This window comes from Oryzias latipes, chromosome 5, assembly GCF_053564925.1.
Source record: "Oryzias latipes strain Hd-rR chromosome 5, Olatipes_Hd-rR_3.1".
Taxonomy (NCBI): domain Eukaryota; kingdom Metazoa; phylum Chordata; class Actinopteri; order Beloniformes; family Adrianichthyidae; genus Oryzias; species Oryzias latipes.
Window position 1 is genome coordinate 21,828,913 of NC_136241.1, and position 27,731 is coordinate 21,856,643.

Genomic DNA, 27,731 nt, shown 5'->3' on the forward strand with positions numbered 1-27,731 from the left:
ACCAGGCTCAAGACGGAAAATAACGACTCAATAAACAGAATTTTACAGAAAAGCTGAAACGGATCAGAATAAAAACAAAAACGTATACAGTAATAAAGAAAGCTTAAATAGTTGTTGTAAACTAGCAAACTACTTGTCTGACCATGAAATTCCAGTAGCAAAAATGATTAAAAAGGCATTTATTGCAAAGTAAAATGTATTAATATGCTTGAAGATATTTTACATTCTGTAATATTGATTTTTTTTTTTTTTTAACATTGAAAAATCCCGATACCGTTCAAAACTGTCCGGTGTCTGATACTTTCAAAGCGCTCTTGCCTCACAGCAAGAAGGTCCCGGTTCAAGTCCCAGCTGGGGGACCTGAAACAGAACATGAATGGGGGACCTTTCAGTGTGCAGTTTGCATGTTCCCCCCGTGCATGCGTGGGTTTTCTCCGGGGACTCCAGCTTCCTCCCACCGTCCAAAAACATGCTTCACAGGTTAGTTGGTCACTCCAAATTGTCCATAAGTGTGAATGTGAGTGTGCATGGGTGTGTGATGTGTGACCCTGCGACAGACTGGCGACCTGTCCAGGGTGTCCCCTGCCTTCGCCCATAAGTTGCCGGGATAAGCTCCAACAGCCCAGTGACCCCGAAAGGGACAAACGGAAGAAGAAGATGAATGAATAAATAAATGAAAAAAAAACGTTGCAGTCAACTCCAACTGTGTACAAAGCAAGTAAATGCCCATTCTGAAAAAAAGTAAAATAAAAGAAAAAGCCAAATATAAATCATTTATTTGTGATTTGTTATATTATTAAATATGGCACTCTACAAACAATGTGACTGACAAAAAGAAAACGAAAAAAGTTTTGTTTTCTTTAACACAGTACCATAACACAATGAAAGGTTCAGAAATAGCTGAGTGTCATTTAGTTGTAAACAAAACATAATAAGATTTTTCTGATATTACCGTTGAGATAATAATTAACCCAGTGCTGCATGTCAATCGCTTCAAACAACTCAGCGTAAAACAACAACGTGAACTGAACTGAAAACAACATTATGCTAAATAAGACTGACCATAGTGTAAAAGAAAATATTCTAAAAAAACTTTTTTGTGTGTGTGTGTTTCCACAAGTACCTTTCCTTTGTTGGTGGTTGGTAAACCAATGAAAAAAAGTGCATACCGCCGCCTGCTGTCTGGGACCCAGAACAGCAGCATCCTTGCTCGTGGCCAGCTTATTTTTGACAAAGTGAGTGCAGAAGAGGGAAGAGTCGGAACAGTGGGACAATAGTTTCAAAAGTCCTAATTTTGCTCTTGTTTTTCAGTACACATATGATCATGCAAATAAATGTTCTCACACAGCATCAAAGCTCACTACCTGTTCAAATTGTGACACATCTGCTGGATCTGCTGGATACAATTTTTCACCTTATTTTGAAGGCAGACGAAAGAGGAAGTATGGTGTTGATGGATTTTAAACTGGTTCATTTCTAATAAATACCACTAATCTCATGTTCCTGGTTTATTTTGAAACTAGGACTGAAACCTCCTGATGTCCTTCTCCAGCTAATTCTCAGAATTTGTAGGAGTTGGATCAAACTGACTGTGCTCAAGAACACCCTGAACACAGCATGTGTCCTGCAGAACCACTGCATTTTTCAGAAGATGCTGACCGGTACTTACAAAGTGTTTCTTCACTCTGTGCTTTCTGATCCTACATCCCTGTTTTTCCATTTGTGGACCTTCATTAGCATAAGTACTCTGAATATGGGTACCATCAGAACTTCAACCACTGATTTCAGTTCAGCCTCCGGTCTGCCTCTATCTTTAGACTGTTCCACTCAATGTGGACCGCACTTGATCTACTCCAAGAATCTTGATTTGTTAGTTTGAACTCTGCACAGCTGAACTGAAGCACACATAACCGTGTCCTGTGGTTTCACATCATCAAATGTTTTTGTCTGGAGAATCAAACTGCTGATGGTTTTGCTGTAGGATGTATTCATCCATGGTTGATCAATCTATGATCAGCAGCCTCTACCCTCTCTCTGATTGTCTTGTAGGCACATTGATGGTGTCTCCAGCTCTGTCTGTGCTCCTCATCGTGCCAGCATGTCCTCAGAGTCTACTCACACCGTGAGCCTGAGGAGCATATCTTCTTCTCTTGCTGCTCCTCATCACAGTCTTCTCTCAGTGTGTTAGTGGCCTGTTAACTCATCAACGCGATGTCCTCCGGTGGACATCTTCTGTATCTGCTAGACCTCCTTCTCCTCTTTGCCATGACAGGACGTCCGTCTCAGGTTCTCCCTGACTTTGACGAACTCTGGAGCTTTCAGGTTTTCCTGCTGCTGCTGCTCCTGCTGTCGTTCCAGCTGCAGAGACAGATCACAACAAGAACCTGAAAACCTCCTTAGGGGCTGATGCTGTGAGTTGTTGTTTTGTGAGCTTTTATTGACCTATTGTTAAGTCTGTCGTTTCAATTTATTATTCTCATTTTTTGGACTAAACTTTCTCTGCATTCATTTAAAAAAAGGCATTTCTGTTCATTTTGCTTTTTTGCTGGTAGTGTGTAAATGTGTGTGTCTGTGCTTTTTATTGCATGTGTTATTTTGTATCATTGTTCTTTGCTGTGTTTAGTGTTAGTGTGTATATTGTTGTCTATCTCTGTTGTGTGTCATTTTGTTGTTACTCTGTCATTGGTTATAGTGTGGTTTTGAATTGTTCTGCTGCTGTATTTTTGTTTGTATGTTGTGCATCATTGTTGCGTTGTTGGGTGTTCTAGTTGTGTTTCTATTTTCTAAAATTATTGTGCTGTTATGCATTCTTGTTTGTTTTGTGTGTGGTTGTGTGTCCTTGATGTTAAATTGTTGTTAAATGCTGGGCGTTGTCTTGAAATTGGTGTTTTGTTGTGTTTAGCTGCTGTTGTGCAACAGTGTGAAGCTCCAGTAACTATAGTGTGAAAAGTGTGTGTTGCTGTGCTTTTTTTGGGGTTGTTGCTATGGTGTGCTGTTGTGTGTTGTAATTCTTTGATGTTGTGTTTCCTCGTAGTGTTGTGTGTCAGTTTTGTGTGTTGTTGTGTGACCTCCTCCAGCTTCTTGTGTCTCTTCAGCAGCTCAGCCTCCAGAGGGGAAACCTTGCGGTGGGCTTCTTCCTCCTGCTTTCTCTGTCGGATCAGCTGCTCTCTCTTCCTGGACTCCAGAACTCTCTGCAGCTCCGGCTTTGTCTCCACACTCGTCCCACTGCTACACAAACACACACATTGTGTATATTAGCATGTAAGCTCTGTGAATGTGTTCTGTCAGAATTATTAAAATGTTTTAAAATCTTCTGCTGCTTCTCTGGTTTTTAGGTATTTGGCCTGAATCTTTGTGAGTAAATCGGTGTTTCGTGCAGCAGAGGGCGCTGTTTCACACAGGTCATTCACTTTCTGTGTCTAATCAGTTTTGGATTGTGTGACCAGGTTTTTGACTATTATGTGAATATCACTCAAAAATTGCATTTATAGGGTTTCCTACCTATGAAAGTACACTACAGAGGCTTTCTTGCAGGGGTTTTAGCAGGTAAAAGACTCAAACGTAATGCATTATGGGAGTTTAAGCACTGAATTTTGACAGGATGCCTATAGACTTAGGAGTCCTGTCCTGATGGTGGTGGTGACTCTCCTTAGAATCACACAAACGTATTCAGTGATGTCTCTGTTTTGAAGTTCTATAAAAACCCATGACAGTAAATCATCCCATCCTCCCCGGAAATTCCATTTAATGATCATACAGTTTTCAGGACAATTTCAGGCTCCTTTTCTGTCTAAATTTCGTTTCTTTTTGGGGAGGCAGATGCTGCTTACTGACTGAAGGTTGTCTGAGTCACAGATAAATTATTTGTTTGTTATCTGTCTGCTCTTTATGTCGTTTTGGTCAGAATTAAAACATGTTCCGAGGGTTTTGCTTCACATTTCTACTGATTAAAGCAACAGAAACAAATGTGAGGGGGTGAAACAGTGGGGGTAAAAAGCTACCCAGCATCCTCTAAGCTGAATTCCTCAGAGGTGGGAAGTTGTAGCTTAGCAGCATGTTTCTGTCTCTTCTCGTGGTTTGAATAGTCAATTGAATCCAACGTCTGAGTCCTAACATGTTTTCATCAAAGACATGAAACTCTCAGGGTTCTTACCTGTTTAAGGTTGCTGCTGTGTCTAATTTATAAAACTAAAAAGATTGTCTTTAAAAAAACAACATTATCTACCACATGATGGCTTTCTAACCAGGCTGTGAGTGATTGCAGAGAAAAGGTGGCTCCCCAGTGTCTCAAGTCTAACTCTCCTCACCGTTTGCAGCTGCTTAGTAGTTCACGATGAAGCTCCTGGTGGCTTCTGGAGGACTTCACTGGATTTACCAGCTTCCTGGGTTTGATCAGTTCTCCATCCTCGTCTCTGTCCAGGTAATCAGGTGGGGGAATCCCGCTGGAGACCGGAGCCGCCCTCCGCGGGAGGCTCTCTGAGTGGTGCTGGTGCAGCTCTGCATGTGCCGAAGCTAAAACAGGAGGACAGAAGATAGAGCCATGAAGATGTCAACCTCAAAAATCTCAGATGAAACCTCCTTCTCCTGCAGGGGGCGCCGCTTAGGTATTCAGTCACTAAATCCTGGTCTTCAGCATACACTGTCCTATTCATTTTCTAACCTACTTTCCCTAAACACAGATGGCTTTAATGACTATCATTGTAAAGCCTCTACAAAGGTTAATGATGAGCTAAATGAAGTGTGTTTGAGCAGAGTAGCTTTGAAAACATGCAGGATAGTGAGCCTCAAGGACCAGCATAGGGAAACTCTGTGCCGGAGGACAGATTCTTGGCTATGTGATTATCTCCCTCAGATATTCTGGGACACAGATCGAATGTCTCCAGTCATTTTCGCACAATAACTTCTTTCCTCTGTGGTGCAACCAGAGACCCACATGCACGCCTGCGTCATATTTCGGAAAAATGAAATGAGCTGCTGCAGGACTTAACTGCTTTGTTCTGAGGTCAGTCACACTAAACTGATTCAGGCCTTGTTGCAAATTTTATAATCACACACAAAAACACATTTTCCTAATATTACGGGGAAGAGTTGACCCATTCTGCCACGTGCAGTCCAATCTCGTACTCTAAGTGAATCATTTTTGGACCTGCTAAATCCAGATATTGCATCAAGAGGTTTCTGAAAGCATCTGAAGTTGATCTAAAACTGAAACTCTTTCAAGATTCAAGATCATGTTCATGCTGCTTTAAAAAAAACTCAATAAATGTTTGCAGCTATGGGGCTCCAGAGAACCACACTAAGGCTCATTATCCACATGGGCAGAAAACTGATAAGTGGAGAACCTCCATGGATTTAGCAACCAAAATGAAACCAATCACTCAAGGACTCATTCAAGGTCATTTAAAAGAAAACAGAGAAACAAAGAAGTACAGGCTTCAATTGTTTACAGACCCAGTCTGATGAAAAATGTGTTTTTGGTGTTTTTAACATGTTCTTGTGACATTTTTCTCATGATGGAAGACATTAAAAAAAAAAACGCCCCTCTCACCCTCTGCGGGTGGTTTCTCCTCCAAGCTCGGCTCCTCTACCAAAAGCCTGGGAGCTTGAGAGACCTGTGCAGTATCTTAGCTGTTCCTAGCACTGCACCTTTCTGGACTAAGAGGTCTGAGGTCTTTCCAGGTATCTGTTGTAGCCACTCCTCCAGCTTGGGGGTTACTGCCCCGAGTGCTCCAATTACCACAGGCACCACTGTCACCATCAACTTTCCAGGCTTTCTCCAGTTCTTCTCTGAGTCCCTGGTATTTCTCCAGTTTCTCATGTTCCTTCTTCCTGATGTTCCCTTCGCTTGGCACTACCACATCCACCACGACGGCTTTCCTCTGTTCTTTATCCACCACTACAATGTCTGGTTGGTTCCCCATTACCATTCTATCAGTCTGGATCTGGAAGTCCCACAGGATCTTTGCCCTCTCATTCTCTACCACCTTCGGAGGTGTTTCCCATTTTGACCTTGGGGTTTCCAGTCCATATTCTGAACACATGTTCCTGTATATTATTCCAGTCACTTGATTGTGGTGCTCCATGTATGCTTTCCCTGCCAGCATCTTACACCCTGCAGTTATGTGCTGGATTGTTTCAGGCGCCACTTTGCACAGCCTACACCTTGGGTCTTGTCTGGTGTGGTAGATCTGAGTCTTTATTGCTCTGGTGCTCAGGCCTTGTACCTGAGCTGCCAGGATGAGCGGTTCAGTGCTGTCCTGTAGGCCAGCCCTTTCTAGCCATTGGTAGGACTTCTTGATATCACCCACCATCAGTTATGGTCCGGTGGTACATCCCATGCAGGGGTTTGTCCTCCCATGAGGATCTGTCCTCCAGCACTGTATCCTCTGCTCTCCATTGCCTGAGACATTCACTGAGCACACTGTCAGTTGGGGCCTTGAGCTTGATGTACTCATGCATCTTGGATGTTTAATCCTGGATAGTGGCTTCTACACTCACTAGTCCTCGGCCTCCTTCCTTGCGGCTAGCATACAGTCTCAGGGTGCTGGATTTGGGATGGAACCCTCCATGCAAGGGGTTACTTGAGTAGTAGCATTTTAACAGAACCTTGTTCTCACATCTAGTCCATTTCCGTCTTGTTCCAGTAGCCCACTTTCCATCAGGGTGCTCTGGTCCCCCAGCACCTGACACAGACCTTGTTTGGCCGGGTGACGTCTGATCCGGCATGACATGTGTCAAACCCTGTTTTTCCTGCGTGACAGTCCTGCACCTTACCAACTGAGCTACCCAGCTGTATACACACACACACACATATATATATATATATATATATATATATATATATATATATATATATATATATATATATATATATATATATATATATATATATATATATATATATATATATACATAAAGAAAATTAAGCTCAAAGTGGTATTTTTGTGTATTTCTTTATTAAAAAATGTTTGAATCAGGAGCAGACAAAAAAATGCCATTTTAAAAAAAGCCTCCTGCCCTGCTCCATTCTGAGGCATCCACTTGCAAACAAATTGATCCATGTACGTCGTAATTTTCCTCATCTGAGCTAGTATCTGACTCAAAACTAGACACAGTAAAGTTTTAAAAATCGGAATGTTCCCCTGACTTAAAAAAAAGAACGTTAAAAATCAAGAGATGAGAAATTATTTTAGAGAAGACATGATCTTCTCAGGTTAAAGTTTATGTCTTAGTAACCTGGGACTGACATCTGACCTAAATGATCACTCCAGCGTTTAAAAAAAAGAACCTATTTAAAACCTTAAAAGCAAATAGTGCAATCATAAAATCAAGTGCTGGTTCCCAGTAGAAGATGAGTGGCCCATAGAATATAAAATACAACTCTCAACTGTCTTCTCATTGGTTGGGGGTCAAAGGATGATGGCTGCACTGGTTCTCCCATGTCCAGGAAGCCTTGAGATATCATATCGACCCAAACCGTGTCTGAGTCTTCATCGACGTCTCTGAGAGCATGTTCTCTGGTTACATGAGGAGGCTGAAGACATCAGTCTGACTCCACCTCAGAGGCTGGAAACGTGATCATGTGGCACAGAATCGCCCTATCTCCCACCATCCTGTTATCCCAACGTTAACCTTCCAGGTTACTGAGTCGGATCAAATCTGCTGCTGACGCGCTCCAACTACAACCATGCAACACGAAAAAGGTCAAGTCGCTATCATTAGAAGGTCTGACTCTGTCTGCTGAAATGTCCACACAGCTCTACTTTAACAAAAATAATTGAGAAAGGTGTCACAATGTTATGCAAAGCTTCAGCAACACTGATGCAGGATTTAGCTTATCAAACATTTACAAAGACAGCCGGTCAGCTGAGGAACTGTCAAGCATCAAAGCTCCTAAACAAACGTTTCTCTCCTTTTCTTGACATCCTAAGGAGGGACCAGCTGTTCCTGTCAGAGTATGCTGTGGAGTGAACACACTGATTTTAAGTGTCAAAGGTTGTCCCAGTGAGCTTGTGCAGGATTTAAGGATCTTTGCATAGAAGGTCAGGAGATGCCTGCTCTGCAGCAGACTGGACTTTTTTTTAAAGCAAGAATAAAGCAGCACATCAACAACTGTCTCAGAAAAGAGCTTGACATCAGCCTCAGCTTTGGGTCTCTGGTTTTTGGCTTTAGAATGACTAAAAGGTTAATGGAGTGGTCAGTTACTCAGATCCTCACAGATTTGGACCATTATGATAAAAAAAAAAATCTTCATTCTGCATTAAAAACCCTTGTGCTATCTTAGATGACCCCACCCTTACATTGACGTGTTCTCCCTACCATGACAAAGGTGGATAAAGGTGGAAAGATTTCATGTAATCCATGGACACCAGTGAAGATCACAAATCATTTAAGAAAAAAGGTTCAGCGCACTGTCTAGTGGGTCAAGAGGACCCAACTCCCAATGTTAAAGTGCCTAGGATAGCACAAGGGTTACAGAATTTAGGTCCTCTTAAGCATAGACATCTAATTCTCTGTAATTTTCTTATGGATTTGTCATATGTTTGGGGCAGATGAAACTTTAAGACACAAGTTTTTATTAGTAAGTTATGATTATGACAATTTATTTATTAGTTTTTAACTAATATCTGTGGTTTGTGATCCAAGTGGTGCACAAATGATGGTTAGGATGAAGTCTAAATATTCAATGAGCAGCTCACATTTACTATGTGTAATTTTTTACAATAATGTTTTATCTACAATAAATTAACTATTGAGTTTAACTATGTTGGCTTTTTGATTTCATATAAAGTTTTGTGTTGCAGGCAGCTCAATACCCTTGTCCCTAATGTTAGCAGTTAATAGTCCTGATGCTGATGGCCAATAAGTGTCACCAACAAATCACTAACTACAGCCAGAAACAAGAGTTTTTACACTCATCAATGTAAAGGAATTCCCAGAGACTAATTTTAAACTGTTCAGTGGTTTGTACAGAGCAAAACGAAGGCATTATCTCATCTTTTTTTGCTAGAATTAAATGTTAACCTTTCCAAGATGGCGATGACATTGACAGACAATCCAGTATCTTATGATGCAGTTAATCTTTCTACATATCTATGCCTTCTACAATAAAGATAAAAATTAACTCTGGTGCAGGTGCATATTAAAACACCTGTAAAAATAGTAAAGAACGACTGAATAAAATGGAGGTGGCTTTTTTAAAAAGAAAAAACAAGACCAAACTGGGATCCTGGGATCATCAACAAGACAAAAATGATTAAAGCTTCTACTGGAGACTGGACAGAACAAAAAATTTACATTTGTTATTTTTCTGGCATTGGTTATGCAACATCCCAGCATCATTCACGATCTGCGCTCCCACTCCGAGTAGGTGCTCATGCCAGCAGTGACTTCATCTCCATCATCCCACGCTCACTTTGTCCAGAACAACTTGAAGCTGCTTTAATAACAGTTAGCCACTCTTCATTTTATGACTCACATCCTGAATAATTCATGGGTTAAAGGTGTGAAAATGAGAGAGGCTACATCGACAGGTGCTGCAGCAGCAACAAAAAGGGAGTTTATGCACTGAAACCCAGAAATGTGTCCGTTATTTTTATCTTTTCTGTGCTACAGAACAAAATAAAAACACCTCACCTGCTTTACACAGGTTCAGTTATCTGGTTCAAGGCTGTACAACGGTCTCAATGATAAACAATCGTTCCAGCTGGTCTTTTTTAAAATCTGCTGAAATTTTTGTCCAAAAGAGAATTTTACTTGTGCATTTTCAGGTTTAAGTGACAAACCACAGTTCAACAAAAGTTTATTCTCAAAGCAGATTTATAAAACAGTATACAGTCATTTTGGGCAGAAGATGACACTGAAGACAGCTGCTTTGCAGCTGCACAGTGTCTGACAGGATTTGGGAACACCGCAACTGAACAAACTACAGGTAACAGTCGAAAAATACAAAACAGCACAGATGAGTGGAGACTGCACGAGCTTCAACCTTACCAGACTTCAGCATCCTTTCAGTGGTTGTGGTGTGATGTGGGGGGCTCCTGGGCATCCTGTGGTCCATGTAGTCCATCAGATCGCCTGATGATGTGTTCTGCTCCTGTTGTATTTCAGTATGTGGGGACTTTCATGCTCCCTGCAGCAGCAATGTTCACCTCCTCCTGCCTCAGTCATGTCATATGTAAAACAGCGATCACATGATCCTATGTGCTCCCCTTCCTCCTCCTCCTTTTCTTTGTGAAGTTCCAGCCCCCCTTTCAGTTCACAGCTTTTTCCCACGCTGCCTCACTTTTTTCAACACATCCATCAGCAAGAAACAAAACCTGAACTACACAGTGGTGAAGTCCAGGTTTCCAGTAAACAGTCATGGTATCATGATGGTAGCACGGTGGCTGAATCATCATCTTTTCATCCTTTTCTGACCCAAAACTGTGAAGTGAGCTCAGACGTAAATAATCTGGGCTTTATCTCAGGCCATAGGAGCAGCTCCACAATCTGCAGAAGAAGCTCATTCTGGGTTTAAAAAAAAACCTAAATTGATTCTGCGTGCTGCAGCAGGGCATTATGGGTAAAGCAGTGTCAATCCATTAAGTTGGAACCAATAGTGAAGGATTCAAACATGAATCTGCCAGAAGTTCATGTTGTCTGGAAGAGTGGGGAATAACAGCAAGGTCCGATGTAGAAACTTGTCCGTGTCAGAAACATATTTCTCCATGTGATCCGAGTCCAGCTGGCAGGATTAACGGAGCCTAATCTCACAAGATTACAGGCGAGCAGCGTCACGGCACTGGCCGGCAGGAAGTGAACTCCTGTTCTATAAATCACAGCAGTGAACAGTTGTGTGTTTTAAAAGAAACATCTAAACAAGCAACATCTAAACAAGCAAGGTGGAAGGCCTTCCCTTTAGAGTTTAATCTGCAGCCCTGATGGTGAACGATCACTCCCACTGAGGCTGGAAGAGGGACGATGCCTCTCTCTGATAAATCTTTCTAGAGTACCGTAACTGGTTATGATGACATGACATATTTGCCTTATTCTATCAGGATCTTCTGTTGCTAACGTTAGGAGCAGATTTCCACAAGGTTAAAATACTCTGCAAAAAAAATCAATGTTTTTGTGCAAAAAACGACATATTCATGAATGTTTCATGCAAAATATCATCAGCATCTTCTGAAGGCGTGTTCATAATTGCTTAAAAAGCTTCTGAAAACTCCTCGAAATTTCTTCTGAGTCTCAGTCGGGATTAGCTGATGAACCAAAACATCCATTTAAATGTGAACCTCCAGTCTTTTTCCAACTGAAACAGGCTTCAATAAAAGCGTAGCTTCCAGTTTCAGATCCAGCAAAAAAATCCCCCCAAAAAGATTAATCTTTTACTTTACTTCTGTTTTTTTCCTCTTGAAATCATTCATTAAAGCTTTTTCAAACTTTTTTATCAGAGGTGGTTGCACATTGCTTATTGGCATTGTCAGTCTGAACCTTGCAAATAAATAATAAAGCAATAAAGAATACAAATATTAAATGAAACTTACATGAATAAATTATATGAATTTTTGGAGTAAAATGTATTAAGAATACTGTGATTATATATTTGTTTAAAAATTGCTCTTGTAAAAAATTAGTCACCATTTAGAAACAAATGCTATTTTATTTGGCTTTTGTGAGGTTACATGAAATTGCATTTTGATAAATGGTAGAAAAAACAACTACCTTGGCAATTTTTCAACTAATTTAATTGAAAATTATTATTGAAAACCATCGCAACTTCTAGGAAAAACAGCTGCAACTTCAATTTTTTGTGCCTCAATTATTGATAAGAGGGCACGCGAGATCGAAGAGGGACTGTAGATCAATACAGACAACAGTTTATCTTTTTTCAAATTTCTAGTTCCTACTGTGCCTTGTGATTTTTGTCCAAGATAAAGTGTACCTTGTGTCAAAAAAGGTTGAAAAACACTTTTTTAGAGCACTAACAATATTTCCATTTTTGTAAATTAAATGAAAATAAAATTAAAAACCTATGACAGACTGGCAACCTCTTCCAGATCTACTTTGGCTTTGCCCGACAGTAGCTTGGATAGGCTCCAGCAACACCATGAAACCAAAAGGGATGTTGTAGAGTCGGAAAATGGATGAATAAAATAAAAGCCTGTAATTCAGACTTTAAAAATGGGTTTCAACATTTATGAAGGTGTTTTAAAATGAAATAACTTGTTTCACATCAGTGAGTTTCATTTCTCAGACTTGATGGATTTTCCAGTGTGAATAATGTCTTATTTCAATTGCAGGTAAATTAAAAAATCATGTAGCTAACTGCTACATGATTTTGTAGATCTGACACTTTGAGCTTTCACCCTGAAAGGTTTTGGCCTTTTAAAATGTGTTTCCTTTGGTTCTATTTGTTTGGCAGGTGTGACAACTTATCTCAGATCTGCTGTGGACCAAATATAAAAATAGCTGGAACCACATCATTTAACAGGGTCCACATCAACTGGTTTATTAAGCATGTCAAGCCCTAATCCATTTCATGTAAAGTCGTTTATCAGAAATAAAAAATCTGGTTAAAATGCTTTTATTGGATTAGATATGCATAATAACATAAGAATGGTCTACTGAATGAAGCCCATAATTAGCTACTGTTTGAAATCAAAATTATTTTTTAACAGATGTGTATTTTATTGATAGGTTAGAGTCAAATCTTTATTTCTAGTGCAGGTTTAATGGCCATGTTCCAACAACTGTTCCAATGGACCACCTGTTAGTCCATTTTAGAAAAGACTTGGGGTCTTTGATGTTATGGAAAGTAGAGATGCATGTGACATCCTAAAAACTATGAGCATTTTTTAGGAACAAATACCAGAAGTCAATTAAGGCCAAAACTTAGGTTTTTTGCCATCTCAGACAGACAAAGAGATTCAGAAATCTCATGTCCGGATTTGGAGAATCCTTCATTTTCTGCAGTCTAAAAACAGTTTTATGTCTGCTCTTCCTTAAAAAACAAAAACAAAGTTAGAACGCTGGATTTCAAGGAAAAAAATAATCATCCGAGAACCTTAACACTGACCATCTCCCGGTGGTCCACAAACCCAGTAGGACAGAGATGCACAAAAGACTTAGCCGTTGGAACCTAAAGTCAAAATCTAACAAGGGGAAGCTGCTTTCAGGAACACAGATGGAAGCATCTTCCTCATAAGGTCAGGTGTTCCTCAACAGTTTCTATCGATAAGTCCAAGCATTCACAGTTCTGCACATAACAGCTGGTTTTCTGTCATGAAAACATCATAGGTCAGGAGTTCTTCCATTGTCATCTGGATCTGTGGTGTCACAGAAGCCAGCAAATGTAAGCAGTATTATTTAACTTTTAGACCACATTTTTATGTGGTACTTCAAGGGTTGATTTTACGTGTGAAATCAAGGTTTTGAGTCAAAAGTCGATTGCAATACCAATATTTATGCTCCTAAACTGTAAAAGGGTTATTTTTATGTGTGTTGCCTAAAGGTCACCTAACTGCTCTGCAGCTTGGATCCGGTCTGATTTCAGAGCTTTTATCTGCTCCTGTGGTGCAATAAGAGCAATCAGCCATGTCAGAGCTGGTCTCTAGTAAACAGGCCCATTACAGGCTGCTACACACCAACTGTAGCGTTCACAGGTCAGAGCTTCTTTGTTTTCAGGAACCTGAGAAACCTACCTCTGCCCTTTGCATGCTTCCCGTTCTTCACACACTGCTGCTTCGGTGGAGGCTCATGATCAATGCTGTACGACTTCTGAAAACAGACAGTAAAGTTATGGTGAGACACCGAGTTTCAGACTAACAAGAAAAAATTCTGGCAGATTCATGATTTTTTTGAAAACACCAGACAAACAATGTAAGAATGTAAAGCTTGGTTTGTGAAGTCCCGAATGATTCTACTGTTCCAAACTGTTGCATCTGTAAAAGTTAAGTTTGTCTCTGTCCAAGTCTGACAGCAAACCCTGAAAATAGACCTAGCGTGAGGGTCCATGTGCATCTTCGGGGCAAATGTAAGCCTCTTGGGAAGCAAGGCGATCTGGTTGTGGCGTGTCTTACTTTAGAGACCAAGCTATTGTACAGAATAGGCATCTCATTTACAGTGACTTCTGAGGGAAAACTCTCATTCCAGGAGAAGTTTGGAAAGGATAAGATTCAGATCATTTTCCTCTGCAACAGAACCAAAAGAGATTCAAGGAGTTCTGCTTTTTAGAATTTAATCATTGATTGACTCAAATAAAATCAAAATAGTTTTTTACTTTAACCCTTTCCGAGGGTTTGGGTTGTGGGGGCACCAGTCTCCATATATATGCAGAAGCTCTTTACTATGAAATAATGAATGGTTTTATCCATGTAATACAGAGGAATTCAAAAAGAAGCTAAACATGTTGCATGTGACAGAGAAGAGATGTGTTGTTGTTGTTCACCTTATATACAGCCTATCCCTTTTGGGGGTTGCCACTGCAAATCAGCTTTTACTGATTCGCACGGGTGGTTTAGCACAGAGTTTTACACCTGATGCTCCCCCTGACAAAACCCTGCATTTGTCAGGGCTGGGGACCGGCGCAGGGAGACCCAGACTTGGGCCCCTTGTGGCTACATAGTTAGGCAATAGCGTGACGGGTCTTGCCCAAGGACCCAGACTGGATGAAGCTCATTGCACCCTCTGAGAAACAAACCCTGATTTCCCATGCACAAGTCCTACATGCAGGCCACTGAGCCATCCAGCTACTATAGTGAAGACATATGTGTTTTATTTATGTTTTATTTTAAAATATAACCTAGTTTATCTGCTGCCAGTAAGACTGATTATGTATGACACTTTACCTCCTTCTAGGCGGGTGGTTCATCCCTGAATCTCAAATCTCTGTGAAAGCTGAATGCAGATCATACTTAAAGCAGCAGTTGCCATCCTGTAAACAACATTCATCTGCACCACCAAAGAAAAAAAGAGGGGGGCATGCAGTGTGGTCCAGAGACAGTGGGAGCCTTGTCACCATGCTGCCGCCGGATGAAGTCGCTCCTAGCAACTAAAACAAAGTCCCTTAAGTGTGAAAGAGGGGAAAAAAGGAGGAGACAATGGCATATCTGGCTTGGGAGGAAAAAAAAACTGGAGGAAGGATGTGAGAGCGGACTTTTATCTGTAAGACACAAAGAGTGACCCTTCTGCTTGAAAACTGAAGGACATGGATGTCTTCAAAACAGTTAAACAGTCTGATCTTCAGTCAGATGTTCAGATTTGAAAAACCTTTCTCTCTTCAACGGTAAACTGATGCTGCATGATGAGCACCTCAAAAACAGACAACGGAAAGTTGCTGCCACCTTCTGTGGGCTTCCCTGTTACTGCAGTCAGCCACCTGCAACCATGAATCCAGGCCTTCAATCTCAGCAGTTTATCTCCTTTGGATTATTGTTGATTTACCATAAACTCATTTTAACTGCCCCTTTAAACAGGACCTCAGATGCTGTAATCTAAATGTTGGCTTCATTAAACTTTCATTAAATTAAATTCAACCCCAGCTTACTGTATTTAACTGAACAATAACAAGAAAATATTGATATTACCAAGTTTCGGTCACAGTAACATAATGTGATCTCATTTGACTGGTGTTCTTGGATATATCAACTCATGTTGCATGATGTGCTTTGGCTGTGGACTTCAGGAATGCCTACAGCTTTATAACATCATCTGTTATTTCTGCCTCTTTGGCTGCTTCAGCGCCTTATATCTGTTTATCTGGCTTCAGTCTGCTGACAACAGTCACGACACACAGACCCACAGCACAGACGGGTTAAACACACCAACCACAAACCAGTGACCTGTCAGCAATCTGAGCCCGGGTCAGCGGAGCCCTCGGTCACAAATCCTCCTAGTTAATGAGGGCTGTTGCATAAGTGCAGCTGAAAATACTGTTTGGTTCCACAGGCCTCATTCCCACTCTGGTTCATGAACTTGTTCACAGAAAGAGAATCTGAGCTGTGATTGGTCAGCAGCAGGCCCTGATTGTGTCTACTCAAAGACGCTGAGAGGCTCATGCTGGCCTTCTCAGCAGCTCTGACTGAAACAACACACTCTTGTTTCTGTGTGAATGGCACAAACAACAAACTCCACTCGCTTCACTGCTCAGACATTTACAGGAAGATTATTTTCTCTTCTTATTACAACTGAAGCTGTTTGTTCTCATTTTCTTCTTAGGGTTTTGTACACTTCCATGAACAGTACAATAGGTTCCACTGACACAATCACACTATTTCAGGGGCACAACTGACAGCCATTTTGTTGCCTCACTTTAACTTTAAGTTAATACTTTGAGTTCTTTTTGTTGTCTACTTGCAACATTTATCTCTCCTTCTTCTCACTCTGTCTTAGTTTTTCCCAGTCACCTGTTGGTTGCTCTGCCCTTGAGTCCCTTTTTGTTGCAATTTTTTGTTCTATGCGGAAGTTGTCTTCACACCAGCCTGCTCCCTGTGTTTGAGTCTTATTTCTAAATCCCACTGTGACTAGCTTAACTCAGGGTTTAGCCCGTGTGTCAGACGCTAAGCTCCTGGGTCAAAACAAAAGACCATAAAACTGAAGTTTTCCTGTTGTAGATGTGTTACTGTGCTTAGATAAAACTAGGTCATGCAACAAGATAATGACAACAACTAATCTGACCAAAAAATATCAAAATCTTGTAACCGTAAAACAAACCCATATCATAAAACTTCCACCACCATGTTTAACAGTTGATATTGAATGTTTACATCTTTGTTTTTTGTACCTCATTTGTCCAGATGTCATTTTGTGAAAATCAGTCATTATAAATGGCTAGTTACGTCCGTTGTGTGGAAGTAGAGTGGTCGACCTCTGATTGGAAGATTGCAGGTTTGGTTCCCTCCCTGCCCACCTGTGTGTTGAGGTGACCTTGAGCAAGACACTGAGCCCCAAATTGGTCCAGTGGTTATAGGTTGGCGCCAGTGTTGGGCAGTGAAGCCATCATCAGTATGTGAATGTGGGTGGGTGGGTGAATGGGACTGTGACTGTAAAGCGCTTTGGGCCTTCTAAGAAGGTAGAAATGTGTATACGCCATTTAAATCAGTCTTTTTTTTATGCTGTCATACCCTTTACATCCAGACAAGCTCCACAAGGGAGGCTTGTGAAGACAGGTTCTACTCCTGCCCTAAACTTCCTTTGAAGTTCAACAAAATGGTCATAAAACTCTTTCACTTGTGTTTGAGCCAAAAAACTGAGAAAGACTTGGTTCTTAGTAGGATTACCAGAGGTTTATCTTAATTGTTTCTTTCAGTACATCACTTTAGGCATAAACAAACAAGCTCTTTATATTAAATTCTAGCTGTTTTGTAAGCATGCTGCCATTCCTACATCCATTGGTTGTTTTAAAGAGAAATTGTGACCCAAAAAAACTTACTTTAAGACCAGAGACCAGAGGCTTGTCACTTTGACTCACAAAAAGTGAGCATATGGGACTTGTGAGCATCTCTAATAATCAACGACCCAAAGGTGTCCTCTGGCTGGGGTTCAACTCACCTGTTTCCATGAGGGGAGGGGGGCTTTTAACCCCCTGGATCTGTTTACAGACATTCCTCTCTGTGTCTCAGGCTTATGTAAGACACGCATGCTTCTGGTGTGAGATAACACTGACGGGAAACTCAAAATAACCCTCTCAGCACATGAGGCTACATTCCTGGCTAGCCTCCTGTCAGCTGCTGGTTGCTGTAGAAACCGGCGCACCCCAACACAACCCCTCCCCACACCCCCACCCAGCAGGTGCACCTCAGGCGCACCTCATAACTCAAATATTTGTCTGCACTCAGGTTTCCAACGCTTGGTTGAAACTCCAAGGGAGGCAAAGAAAGCACTTTCCTCTTCAAAAAAAATAATAAAATTCATCACCATGACCAGCAGATGAAGTCTTTGACATCTACTCTCACAATTGGAGTCACAGTGGTTTCACTATAAACATTGAAAAGATGGAAGAGACTGAATGCGGGGAAAATGAGGATTTATAGTCTCAATCGGACTTCAAATCAGAGCATAGCATTCTCTCCATCTTTTCAAAGCTAAGCAAAGCTTAGGGACCAACAATCCACTTTTCCCTCAGCTGTATCAGTGAGTCCAGATTCTAATATCCTGAAAACGTTTGACCCTTGTAATAATAATTTAACAAACATTTAGTAACAACATTTTACACTGAAAAGGGAGAGGACCGTGGTCGGAACGCCCTGCCATGCATTGTTCTACCTCAGAAGCTTTTGAGGCAAGTTTCTGAGGCTTTCTTATTGTGGCAGCAAAGACCACAAATGTGTTGTTTCATTGACACATTTTGGTGTAGTATCTCTAGTTTCTACTGCTCCACTAAACGCTTCAGGAGGCAGGCATCCTCTCAAATCCTATAAAATGGACTTCAGTTTTTTTTTTTCACGAGGGTTACAGCTAGACAGCCTTAAAATGGTTTAACAAACAAAAGGATTGTGCAAAAATGTGTGCAGGGCAGAAAAAGACACAACATTTAAAGAAATTAGTAGTTGTGATTCATCAAAAAAGTTTAAATTAAAGAAACCTTGAGAGTAGTTGACTTTTCAAGCATCATATGACAAACAAGCAACAGTTGAGGCCATTGGAAACAGAATTCAGCTGTGAAACAGACAGGAAGCAGAACTCTGCAGAACAAGCAGCTTCAAAATAAAATAAAAAGTGGAATTCATTTGAACCACAGTTTGATCAACTGAGCACGATAGACTTTGGATGTGATTCACATATTTACTCTGTCAATGCTTGACTCCCCATTGAAACTAAGGCTAGTTTTAGCACAAACTGGTCATGGATGTACAAGTAATGAACATCTGTGAGGGACCATCCGAGTCTATTAAAGACATACTCTTGATGTTTCTCTGTCGGGCCTCCTGAGCAAGCAAAGGTCATCAGGCTTGTTAGAGCAGAATGTCATCCGGTGTGTTCTGTGATTTATCAGTCTGGTGAAGTCTGACAACCCCAGGTTTATATTTTTGCTTCAATGTGTTCTGATATCAAAACCAAACAGGGCAGGAAGCAGAAAAGTAAAATATTTGTGATTCCTGCCTGAACGTGAGTCCAGCAGCAGGTGAACCCACATTCACATCATCACCTGACAATTCAGGAACAAACCAAAACCTTAAAAGAAGCACCGATTGTAAAAAAAACTACAACAGAGCAGTGTGGACGAGAAACAAGCACTGACCTTCTTTCCATAAGAAGCTCCCATTCTGCCTTTGCTGGGCCTCCCTGGTTTGTTTGTGGCAGCAGGTTCACAGTCTAGCAACCTTCCTGTCCTAATTTCCTGTTCAAGACTTCAAGATCAGCAGAGGTGTCCCCTTTCTTCTGCTCTTCCCCCTTGTCCCCCTCCTGAAGCTTGACGGTCCACTTTCTGGGATTTCTTTTTAATTCAGCGCACAGTCTGAGCAACCCCAGCAGCCAGGCCAGCTCCACACCAGCTAAACAAAAAACAGAGCAGCCGGTGCGACCTGACACAGTCCGGGAGTCCAACTGTGAGGAGGAAAAGGAAAAGGAGGAGGAGGAGGAGGCGTCTCTGCCACCTGTTCCAGCCTGACTCTCAGCTCTCAACAGCGAAGAGTTAAGTTGATCTGAAGGGATTAATCTGACTGAAGGTGACACGTATCCGGAGAGCAGAGAGAGAATGCCAAAGGATGAAAAAGCAAAGAAAAGGTTTCAACTTCAAACATCTTTTGATAACAAGTGATTAATTCCCAGTAACCAATAACAAAAATGACACAGTCTAGAACAATTTAATGAATCCAAATAAAAAGTTCAACTTTAAATATATTTCCCTCACAGAGCACATTATTCATAGCCCAGGTTTTAACAAAAGTATCAATTTATAAAACTTGAGATCCTATCTGCCAAAAATCTCTATGCCAGAAAAATTGACTTTCTCCTTAAGACACAATCCTTGAATCGGATTTGGTTCTCTTCTTCCACACTGAGAAATGGTCTCCCATGAAAAAACAGATGTTCGATTTATTCACTCGTGACAACAAAAGGGATGTGTCCGATGCCAGGATTGAGGTGCACCAGACACCTGTTAGCATCCATAAACCCATTCACAATACCACTGGAGATCAACAAAGGAACTCTGTGAGAGCAGCAAATTAGTCCACCTCAACATACTGTCCCTGACCTCTACTAGAGAAGATAAACTCAAAATCTTCATGCTGACAAAACATGAAGTCTTTATGTTAAGCTTCTTAAAAACATAAAAGGTAGAAAACATCAGAGTTAAAAGTTATTCTCCTGCTACTTTCCAAAAGGCAGTAAACAAAGAACAATCCTGTTTAATTGCTAAGTTTATGTTTGCTTTATAGCAAAGTCTCAAAAGCATCCCGTCAGTAAAACACAATCCTCCTTCACAAACCTCAGTGGCATTTTAAAGAGATAAAGTGAGTTTAGAAGATGGATGGATGGATGGATGGATGGATGGATGGATGGATGGATGGATGGATGGATGGATGGATGGATGGATGGATGGATGGATGGATGGATGGATGGATGGATGGATGGTCTGCATGTGGAGGGAAGTTAAAGGAAAATCTTGTTATAAATGGGTGGAAATAAAGGTTGTGTGATGTCGTGTTATTTCCAAATGACAGTTTGTGTTCATTTGTTGTAGCGGTGGGTGACATGTTAATGTCATTGTCAGCTGCTTACTTTGATTCTTCTCAATTGCTTGAGAACAACTGAACTCCGAAATGAACTTTTCAAACTTCAAAAACTAAACAGGTTGGCATGAAGGTTTTATTTGATTGAGGTCAATCATGAAACAATAAATGGAGGGTTGTCAAACAAACCAGTCAATGACTATATATGAGTCCATTCTTTTTTCTTGATGGCATTTTCTGTCTCCGTTTATTTATTATTTTCTGTAGGAGTGGGAGGCTGTCTGTCTATTTCTCTTGGTCGATTTTTCCTTAATTGTCTGGAGCACCTGATTGGGTAAAGATCTGCGAAGGCAACGTGCAAATGTTGGAACACACCCCCAGCAAGCAGCAAAAGAACAGAGAACTGGTTTTTCTATACAGTTTATATAGGCTAAATAGTTCGTTCTTTTTTCTTTTTTTGGTATATTTATTACTAATAATTTTTATTCCTGGGATTATTGTGAGAGTTTTTGAACCGTTGAGGCATTTAATTTGTTTTTCTTTCCATCATGTTACATACATTTAAAATTCTCCAGACTGGGGTGTAACTCTATAGCTGACCTGCATTTACAGATTTGTTTTATCCCCATGTTTAGGAGAACCTGAATAGTACATGTCCCACATTTTAAATTCCCTTTTTTTTCCTCCTAAGTCCATTTTAAGGACTCTGAAAAACTTTTATTGCTGCAGACTTTGCAGAATGAGCACAAGGAAGATGAACAGTGACGGTGAAAAGGTACATTCCATTTCTTTTTACAGTTTCGGCAGTCAGGTTGTTCAAACAGGAGCTATATTTAAAAATACACCATTAAATTGTGGGTAAATAAGCTTGAAAGTACAGATGGTGAACCACAAATAAATCAACATGGTTCTTAAAATGTTCTATAACTGATGATTTTTTTCTTTTATTATCCTCTAAAAGGTTCTTTAGCTTCATGTCCTAAAACATAATTGACAATAAACAGTAGATCTCATGTCAGGGAGCATGATGCGTTTGTCTGGTGCAATCAGAGAAAAACAAATCGAATCTGACAAAGGGAGGAGAAAAGATGCTAACTGCAACGGTAACAATGCAATGAAGAAACTGGGAATCTGACCCTGAATTTGAGATGTCCCACCACATTCTAGAATCATTCCAAATCTCTGTCCAGAAGTTAATATTTCTGACATGAAAACCTGCCCACATGGTTCTGGTTCTTCTCATCAGATCAAATATCAAAATATAGTTTAAAGACTTCAGGATATGCTGGAGGTTTGTGAAGCTAAAATAATCTAATTTTCAACTAAAATTGTGCATGAAAAAAGGTGCCCCTCTCCTACCAAACATAAACTACCTTCTGGTTCCAGTTTACAGCTCCTGTTGACCAAACAGGTATGGAGTGGTTTTTGCCTTGACCCAGCAAATGGCTGGTGCCAATAGAAAGCCAGTTTATGATAATGTATTGTTGTTCAGGTATATCTCAATCTTTTCAGATATTCACATTCAGATTCATCACTATCCTATGTGGCCAGATGGTGGAACAGCTGCTAATGTTTCTTCTAGAGCCACAAGGGGCAGTAAGGAGCTACTCAAGTGAACATCAATGCAGTCTGAAGGATAAATTCATAAACAGGTGGCTACAGCATGGTTGTGCTCACTGCACTTGTTGCAGGTACAGCTTTCACTCAGGCATGGGAATAAATGTATAAATTTCACACCAAAGTCCCACGGCACAATGATTCTGTGTTAACTTGTAAGTACAATACATAAAACATTTTATGTCATAAACAAGCTCACACAGCCTAATTTTTTAAAGCATTAGTCCTGATGTGCCACAGGTTTCCATGGTGACAAGGAAAGGCAGCCTTTACTGGTGTGACGGGGCTGGAGGGTCTGGTCCCTCCTGGCCTGGCCCTGACATCTGCATGAAAAGCTCTTGCAGCTCAGCGATGTCATCATCCATGGGGGGCAAAGGTGGGCCTGAATGCTGTTCGCGCTCTTCGATGAAATCCCAAAGGCGGACGTTATTCATGAACTAAACACAAGGAACCAAAGCTACATTAATAGACTACAAACCCCAGAAGCTAAGAGCACACAGGAGCAGCTTGTTACCCGGATGTTCCCTTCAGAGCTCAGCTGTTTCCGAGGCCGATCCGGTTCTGCTCGGGTTCCGTCTGGGAAGGCGTGAAGATACAAGCACTTTCCCCCAAAGGGACACGAGCCGCGGCCCTGATCAAAGTACTTACAGGCCTTTTTGCTGCAAAGACACAGTCATCAAAGATCAATGGCTTACATGAAGTGAGCGTGGCACAGGCAAGAAGCTTACCTGACACCGGACTTGAAGAGCTCTATTAGGTGATCCTTCTCGTCTTGGTCTTCCACCCAGTACACCGAAGGAATTACAAACTCTGAGACCACCCGACATTCTGGACAAGATCTAATGTGCAGAGTGAAGCAATGGTCAAAACATGCAAACCTCTCAAGACTTCAATACACCCTGCAGTTCTGAAAGGCTGATGAAGCTATGAGTGATTATTTAGAACCAAGACTTTACTTAGATCGACAACTTGAATGAGACCCAGAACCCATCAGAATAGGTCAAGATCACATCAAACCACTGATGCAACAGAAACCTGATGATGGGCCATGTTTGAAGATGTAGCTACAGTATGTCAGCTGGTTGAAACTGTAGGATACACTTGTGTTGATACTTCCAAGTTATGACTGATCAAACACATTCGAAAAGAGTATTTAGCAGTGAGTGAAGCAGGAAGAAGTGGGTAACAAGCAAGGTGGTAGTTGTAAATAACTAAGACTGGGCAACCATACTTCTGTCAAAGTTGAAAAGTTGTAAGACCCAACTAATCAAATCGCCTCCTGAACTCCAGCCTCAGATCTAGGACCATGCTACCAGTCTAGTACCAGCTAAACGTAAAAGATTCAAACAGACACAATCATGACAACATGACAACTAGTAAGTCCAATGAGTGGGCTTCTCATCAAAGTCAACTTGAACTAATGTATCTGCTTCTGAAGATGGCACAACAGACTTCGTCGTTGTAGCTGTAGCTGGTGTAGCGCCTGGTGGACTTAGCATGCTAACATAAATGTTCTCAGGGTTTTTTCATTATTTTAGATTTTTTTGAACTTCAAACTTTAAAAAGTGTGTTTCTTTCACACAAGGATATACCCTCTCACCTTGGTTCAGATGTGCAGGTAATGCAATAAAGTTTCAACCAATTTAACTTAGTTTACATTCACATGGCACACTTGGTAAAGAAAAATTAAGAGAGAAGCAGACTAAATGCATGAAAAAAATCTGCAGTTCCAAGAGCTGCTCGTTTGAGGTCAGTAATCAAACTGGAAATTAAAGGAAGCAAAAATAAGAAAACTGGATAGCCCCCAAACAATAATGTATTAATTCATACCTGTATCTCCTAGCTACACCCTACTTACAGAGCAGAAGTTGTCTAACGTACTCATGATTTCTGCATTTTCTCAATATTTAAGCTGTTATGATTTTTTTTTTAATTTGTCAGCACTTCTGACAACTCCTAACTTTGGCTCATGTTTGTTTTTTGTCAGTGGATCATTCACACTCGGGCAAACTAGGGTCTTTTTTTCTAAAGAGAAAAAGGGTTTACCTGTTTGAGTCACACTAAAGTTTGGGGGAGCTTTTAAATCTGCTAAACCAAGAGGAACATGGGATGAAATGAAGCCTGGTGCGAATCACCTGCCAGTGTGAATGTGCCCCTAAAAACTATAGACATAAACATGAGATTTTTTTTGTTAAAAGGTGAAACATTTTCAATAATAAAGACACTAAATATTTGATTAGAATTCTTTAGAACCTTGGTAGAATAGCGGGCTGAATGTTATTCTCAATTTTCTTTCCAGTTCAGTTTAGATTCATATAATCATGATTTTACAATCATATACTGTTCAGGTCAAAATTAAAATTTAAAAGCAATTTTATTTTGTTATAATGAAACAAGTTTGACTTTTTTTAATCAAATTGTTAAAACAATTGTGGACTATCATTTATAAAACAAAATTTAACTGAATCTACTTTGAAATGATTTGGATCTATAGGTTTCACAAATAAATACTGTACATTGTAAAGTAGAATATATTTTCTCGGTTTTACTGTGAATCAGAATCATAACAGACGACCCCAGACCCTTTCCTGAAACCTGCATGCCATTCTCACTTTATGATCTTGTTACAGAAGCTTCTGGTGCAGCGCCACTGTCGGATGCAACCCAGGCAGAAGACGTGACAGCAGGAGGACAAGATGCCGAACCTCCGGTCTGACGGATTCGCCTTCTGTACCACCACCTCCATGCAGATCGAGCACACCTGGATAAAAACAGCGAGGGTCAGGGCTGCCACCATCACAGAAACCATTTCTGGGACTGAGTGCACCCACCTTGTCCTGGCTAAGCTGAGCTGCAAAGGCTTTTTCCATGTCAGCCTCAAATGCAAGGAGACATGTCTGCAGACAGGAACAAAAAATGAAGCAGTTTCAAAACAGACAGTCAGACAGGATGAAGAAAAACAAAAACTAACATGCACACCTTCTCGTGTGCTCTCCTCTGCTCAGGGTCATAGGGATGTAGCGCCTGCAGTCCACACACATCACACTGGTCGCCATGGAGATATGTACAAGTATCTTCATAAAAGCAATGTCCATTTGCGGCATATGGGCACAGAGGGGCGAACTCTCGCAAAGCATTAGCCATTGTCGGCTGAGACGCTAAAAACACAGGAAAAAATCTGTTACTGATGGCATTGCACAAAACCACCAGCCAAACAAATGAGTGTGTTTGTGCCTCACCTTGATCCTGTGTGGAGGTGTCAAGCCCAGTTCTGATAGCATCCACGTAAGACTGTGGAGCTGCCGCTGCTGCCAAGAAATCTAGACCGTCTGCTGAGCCTCCAAACGCACCATCAGGACCCAGAGCTGCAGGAAGAGGTGGCATTTGAGGTGAGGAAGATGTCTGCACCCTGAGTTCATCTGTTCGTGTTTTAGGGCAAAGCAGCTGGCACCCCACCTCTGTCCCTCAAGACAAGCGCCCTCCTCCCTTCTCCTCGGCCAGCTCTGCTTCCACTGGGGGTCTCCTCTGAAGTACTCCCCCCTCTGGATGAAGGTTTGATGTGATCATACCTAAAAATAAAACACACAAATTGTGCTTGTGTCCCGAAGACGATCTTTGGCTTGCCGGCTGAACAAAACTTTTTAGAAGAAACAGGTGGGTGCGGTCTCACCTGCAGCGCTCCCCATAGGCACAAACTCCTCTCTGGTAGAACTTGCAGATGGTGGAGGGTTTACTGTTGGTTAAGTCATGAGAAAACAGACACCTGCTGCCCTCTCTGCATACACCATGGATAAAATATCTGCAACAAAAAACAACAATGAACCCTGCTGACATGTTTAGTTTAGCAGCAAGTAACCATAGCGATGAATCGTCTTCTTCTCCATCTTTTTGATCCTCTATTCTTTTGCTCTCTCAAGAAGTTTTACGATTAGGGTCAGGTTAATACGTGCAACCAACAACAGCATTTAGCCTACGACGCACTAATAATACGTGCAGGCAATGCATGTGCATCTTCCATCATTTTTTGCGCTTGGTCGCATGTAAACACATGCAAATAACATCTGCTTTTCTCTATACATCTGTCAGAACAATTTGAGTTTCTGAAAAAAGCGATCAGATCAAACCAAGCAGTTTGTCTTTTTATTCTTGAAAGTATACTGTATTTAGCTAAAAATCAGATGTATCCTTGTCTTTCTCACTGTCTTTATATTATTGCTTATTCACCCAATTAATGTTTTGCTTTGTCTTTTGCTCTGTGAAAGCAACTATGATTACTTTCAGGATCAACCGGCATGAGTTTTTTTTTTTCCAGTGTTGTTTTAAGAGTGTTTATTTTGTGCCATATATTAAAAGTAAACATTCATATTGTTTGTTTGCAATAATCGTCTCCATAAAAGATAAATATATTTCTATTTTACACCTGTGGGGATGATTTTTTTGCAATTAAAAGCTATGTCAGGCAGGGTAAGCTGCGTCAGGAAGGGCTTCCAGCGTAAAAAGTCGGCCAAAACACCTGTTTGATTCAGCGAAGGCTGATTCACTGTGGCGACCCCTGGGGGGATATGCCAAAAGGTGACCAACAACAAATAAGGTTCTATTGAAAATCAATTCTATGTAAAGTTTAAGAGTTTACAAAAAATGTGGTTACAGATTAAAATGTGTCTCGCTTTGTCTCATAGGAATGATACTGTGAGCAATGAAATTACACTTTTTTCCGTTTTCACAAATCAGAAACATGTTATTTATAAAATGTAACAGGATTTTCACTTTTTCAGTCTGGTAAACTCATTTCTTCCTTGAGTTTACCTAAATATTTTTGGACTTTCGTTAAATATTGGGGGATTCATTCCCTGTAGTCATAAATAATAATGGACCATTGATGTATACATTTGAACATCCAGAAGGCAGCGCCTCACCTGCTGACCGTTGCTATGGTAACGCGTGAGCCTCACCCTAAAACCACACAAAAACTGGCATCATCATCACCAATAGATTCGTGAAGTGTCCTCCCACTTGAGCTGTGGCGCTCCTCTGATTTTTATCAGGTCAACCAACCAGGTGAGTCCAAACTAGTTCGAACCTCGGAGCTAACAGCTAAAAACATTAGCACGAAGAAGAAAGCGCGTGCGCAGTACCCTGAGTCAGGTCCGGACAGCAAGCCGAACGGACGAGTGACCGACAGACGGGCAGAGAACCGCACACTTACCTACATGTCACCTGTCTGGTGCTCATCTTCCTCGCGGTCTTCAGACTTTGCAGTCGGAGTTGTGTTTGGTGTTCCCTTCTAAACACTCCGATAGGGAGCAGCAGACAACGAAGGTCAGTTCCGGCTGCCATGGAGCATCAGCACCCCATGTGGACGACCTGACCATGAAAATGATGTCATCGTGTGACAGAGTCATTCAGAGAGACAAAAAATACGATGGACAATAAAGAAGACCAAAATATGCTCAACAA

General features: G+C 41.0%; 2 protein-coding genes across 3 annotated transcripts; both read right to left on the minus strand.

The window, feature by feature from the left end:
- Positions 1-759: 759 nt before the first annotated feature.
- Positions 760-19,576, minus strand: LOC101154860 (protein FAM107B). 2 transcript variants are annotated; one of them, XM_011475194.4, is made up of 5 exons: positions 19,223-19,576; positions 13,686-13,761; positions 4,308-4,512; positions 3,069-3,228; positions 760-2,358 (listed from the first exon to the last, which is right to left on the minus strand). In XM_011475194.4, the coding sequence occupies exons 1-5, from the start codon at positions 19,244-19,246 to the stop codon at positions 2,242-2,244; spliced, it is 582 nt and encodes a 193-aa protein (XP_011473496.1). In that variant the 5' UTR covers positions 19,247-19,576; the 3' UTR covers positions 760-2,241. The 2 variants fall into 2 exon arrangements, with proteins under 2 accessions (XP_011473496.1, XP_004068951.1); XM_004068903.5 differs by lacking the exons at positions 13,686-13,761; positions 19,223-19,576 and adding an exon at positions 9,994-10,307.
- A 1,203-nt stretch (positions 19,577-20,779) lies between these two features.
- Positions 20,780-27,638, minus strand: mkrn2 (makorin, ring finger protein, 2). Its single transcript, XM_004068996.5, has 10 exons — positions 27,481-27,638; positions 25,945-26,073; positions 25,731-25,843; positions 25,514-25,639; positions 25,254-25,432; positions 25,106-25,171; positions 24,887-25,035; positions 23,003-23,113; positions 22,789-22,933; positions 20,780-22,711 (listed from the first exon to the last, which is right to left on the minus strand). Exons 1-10 carry the CDS (start codon positions 27,609-27,611, stop codon positions 22,544-22,546), a joined length of 1,317 nt encoding a protein of 438 aa, XP_004069044.4. The 5' UTR covers positions 27,612-27,638; the 3' UTR covers positions 20,780-22,543.
- Positions 27,639-27,731: the final 93 nt, after the last annotated feature.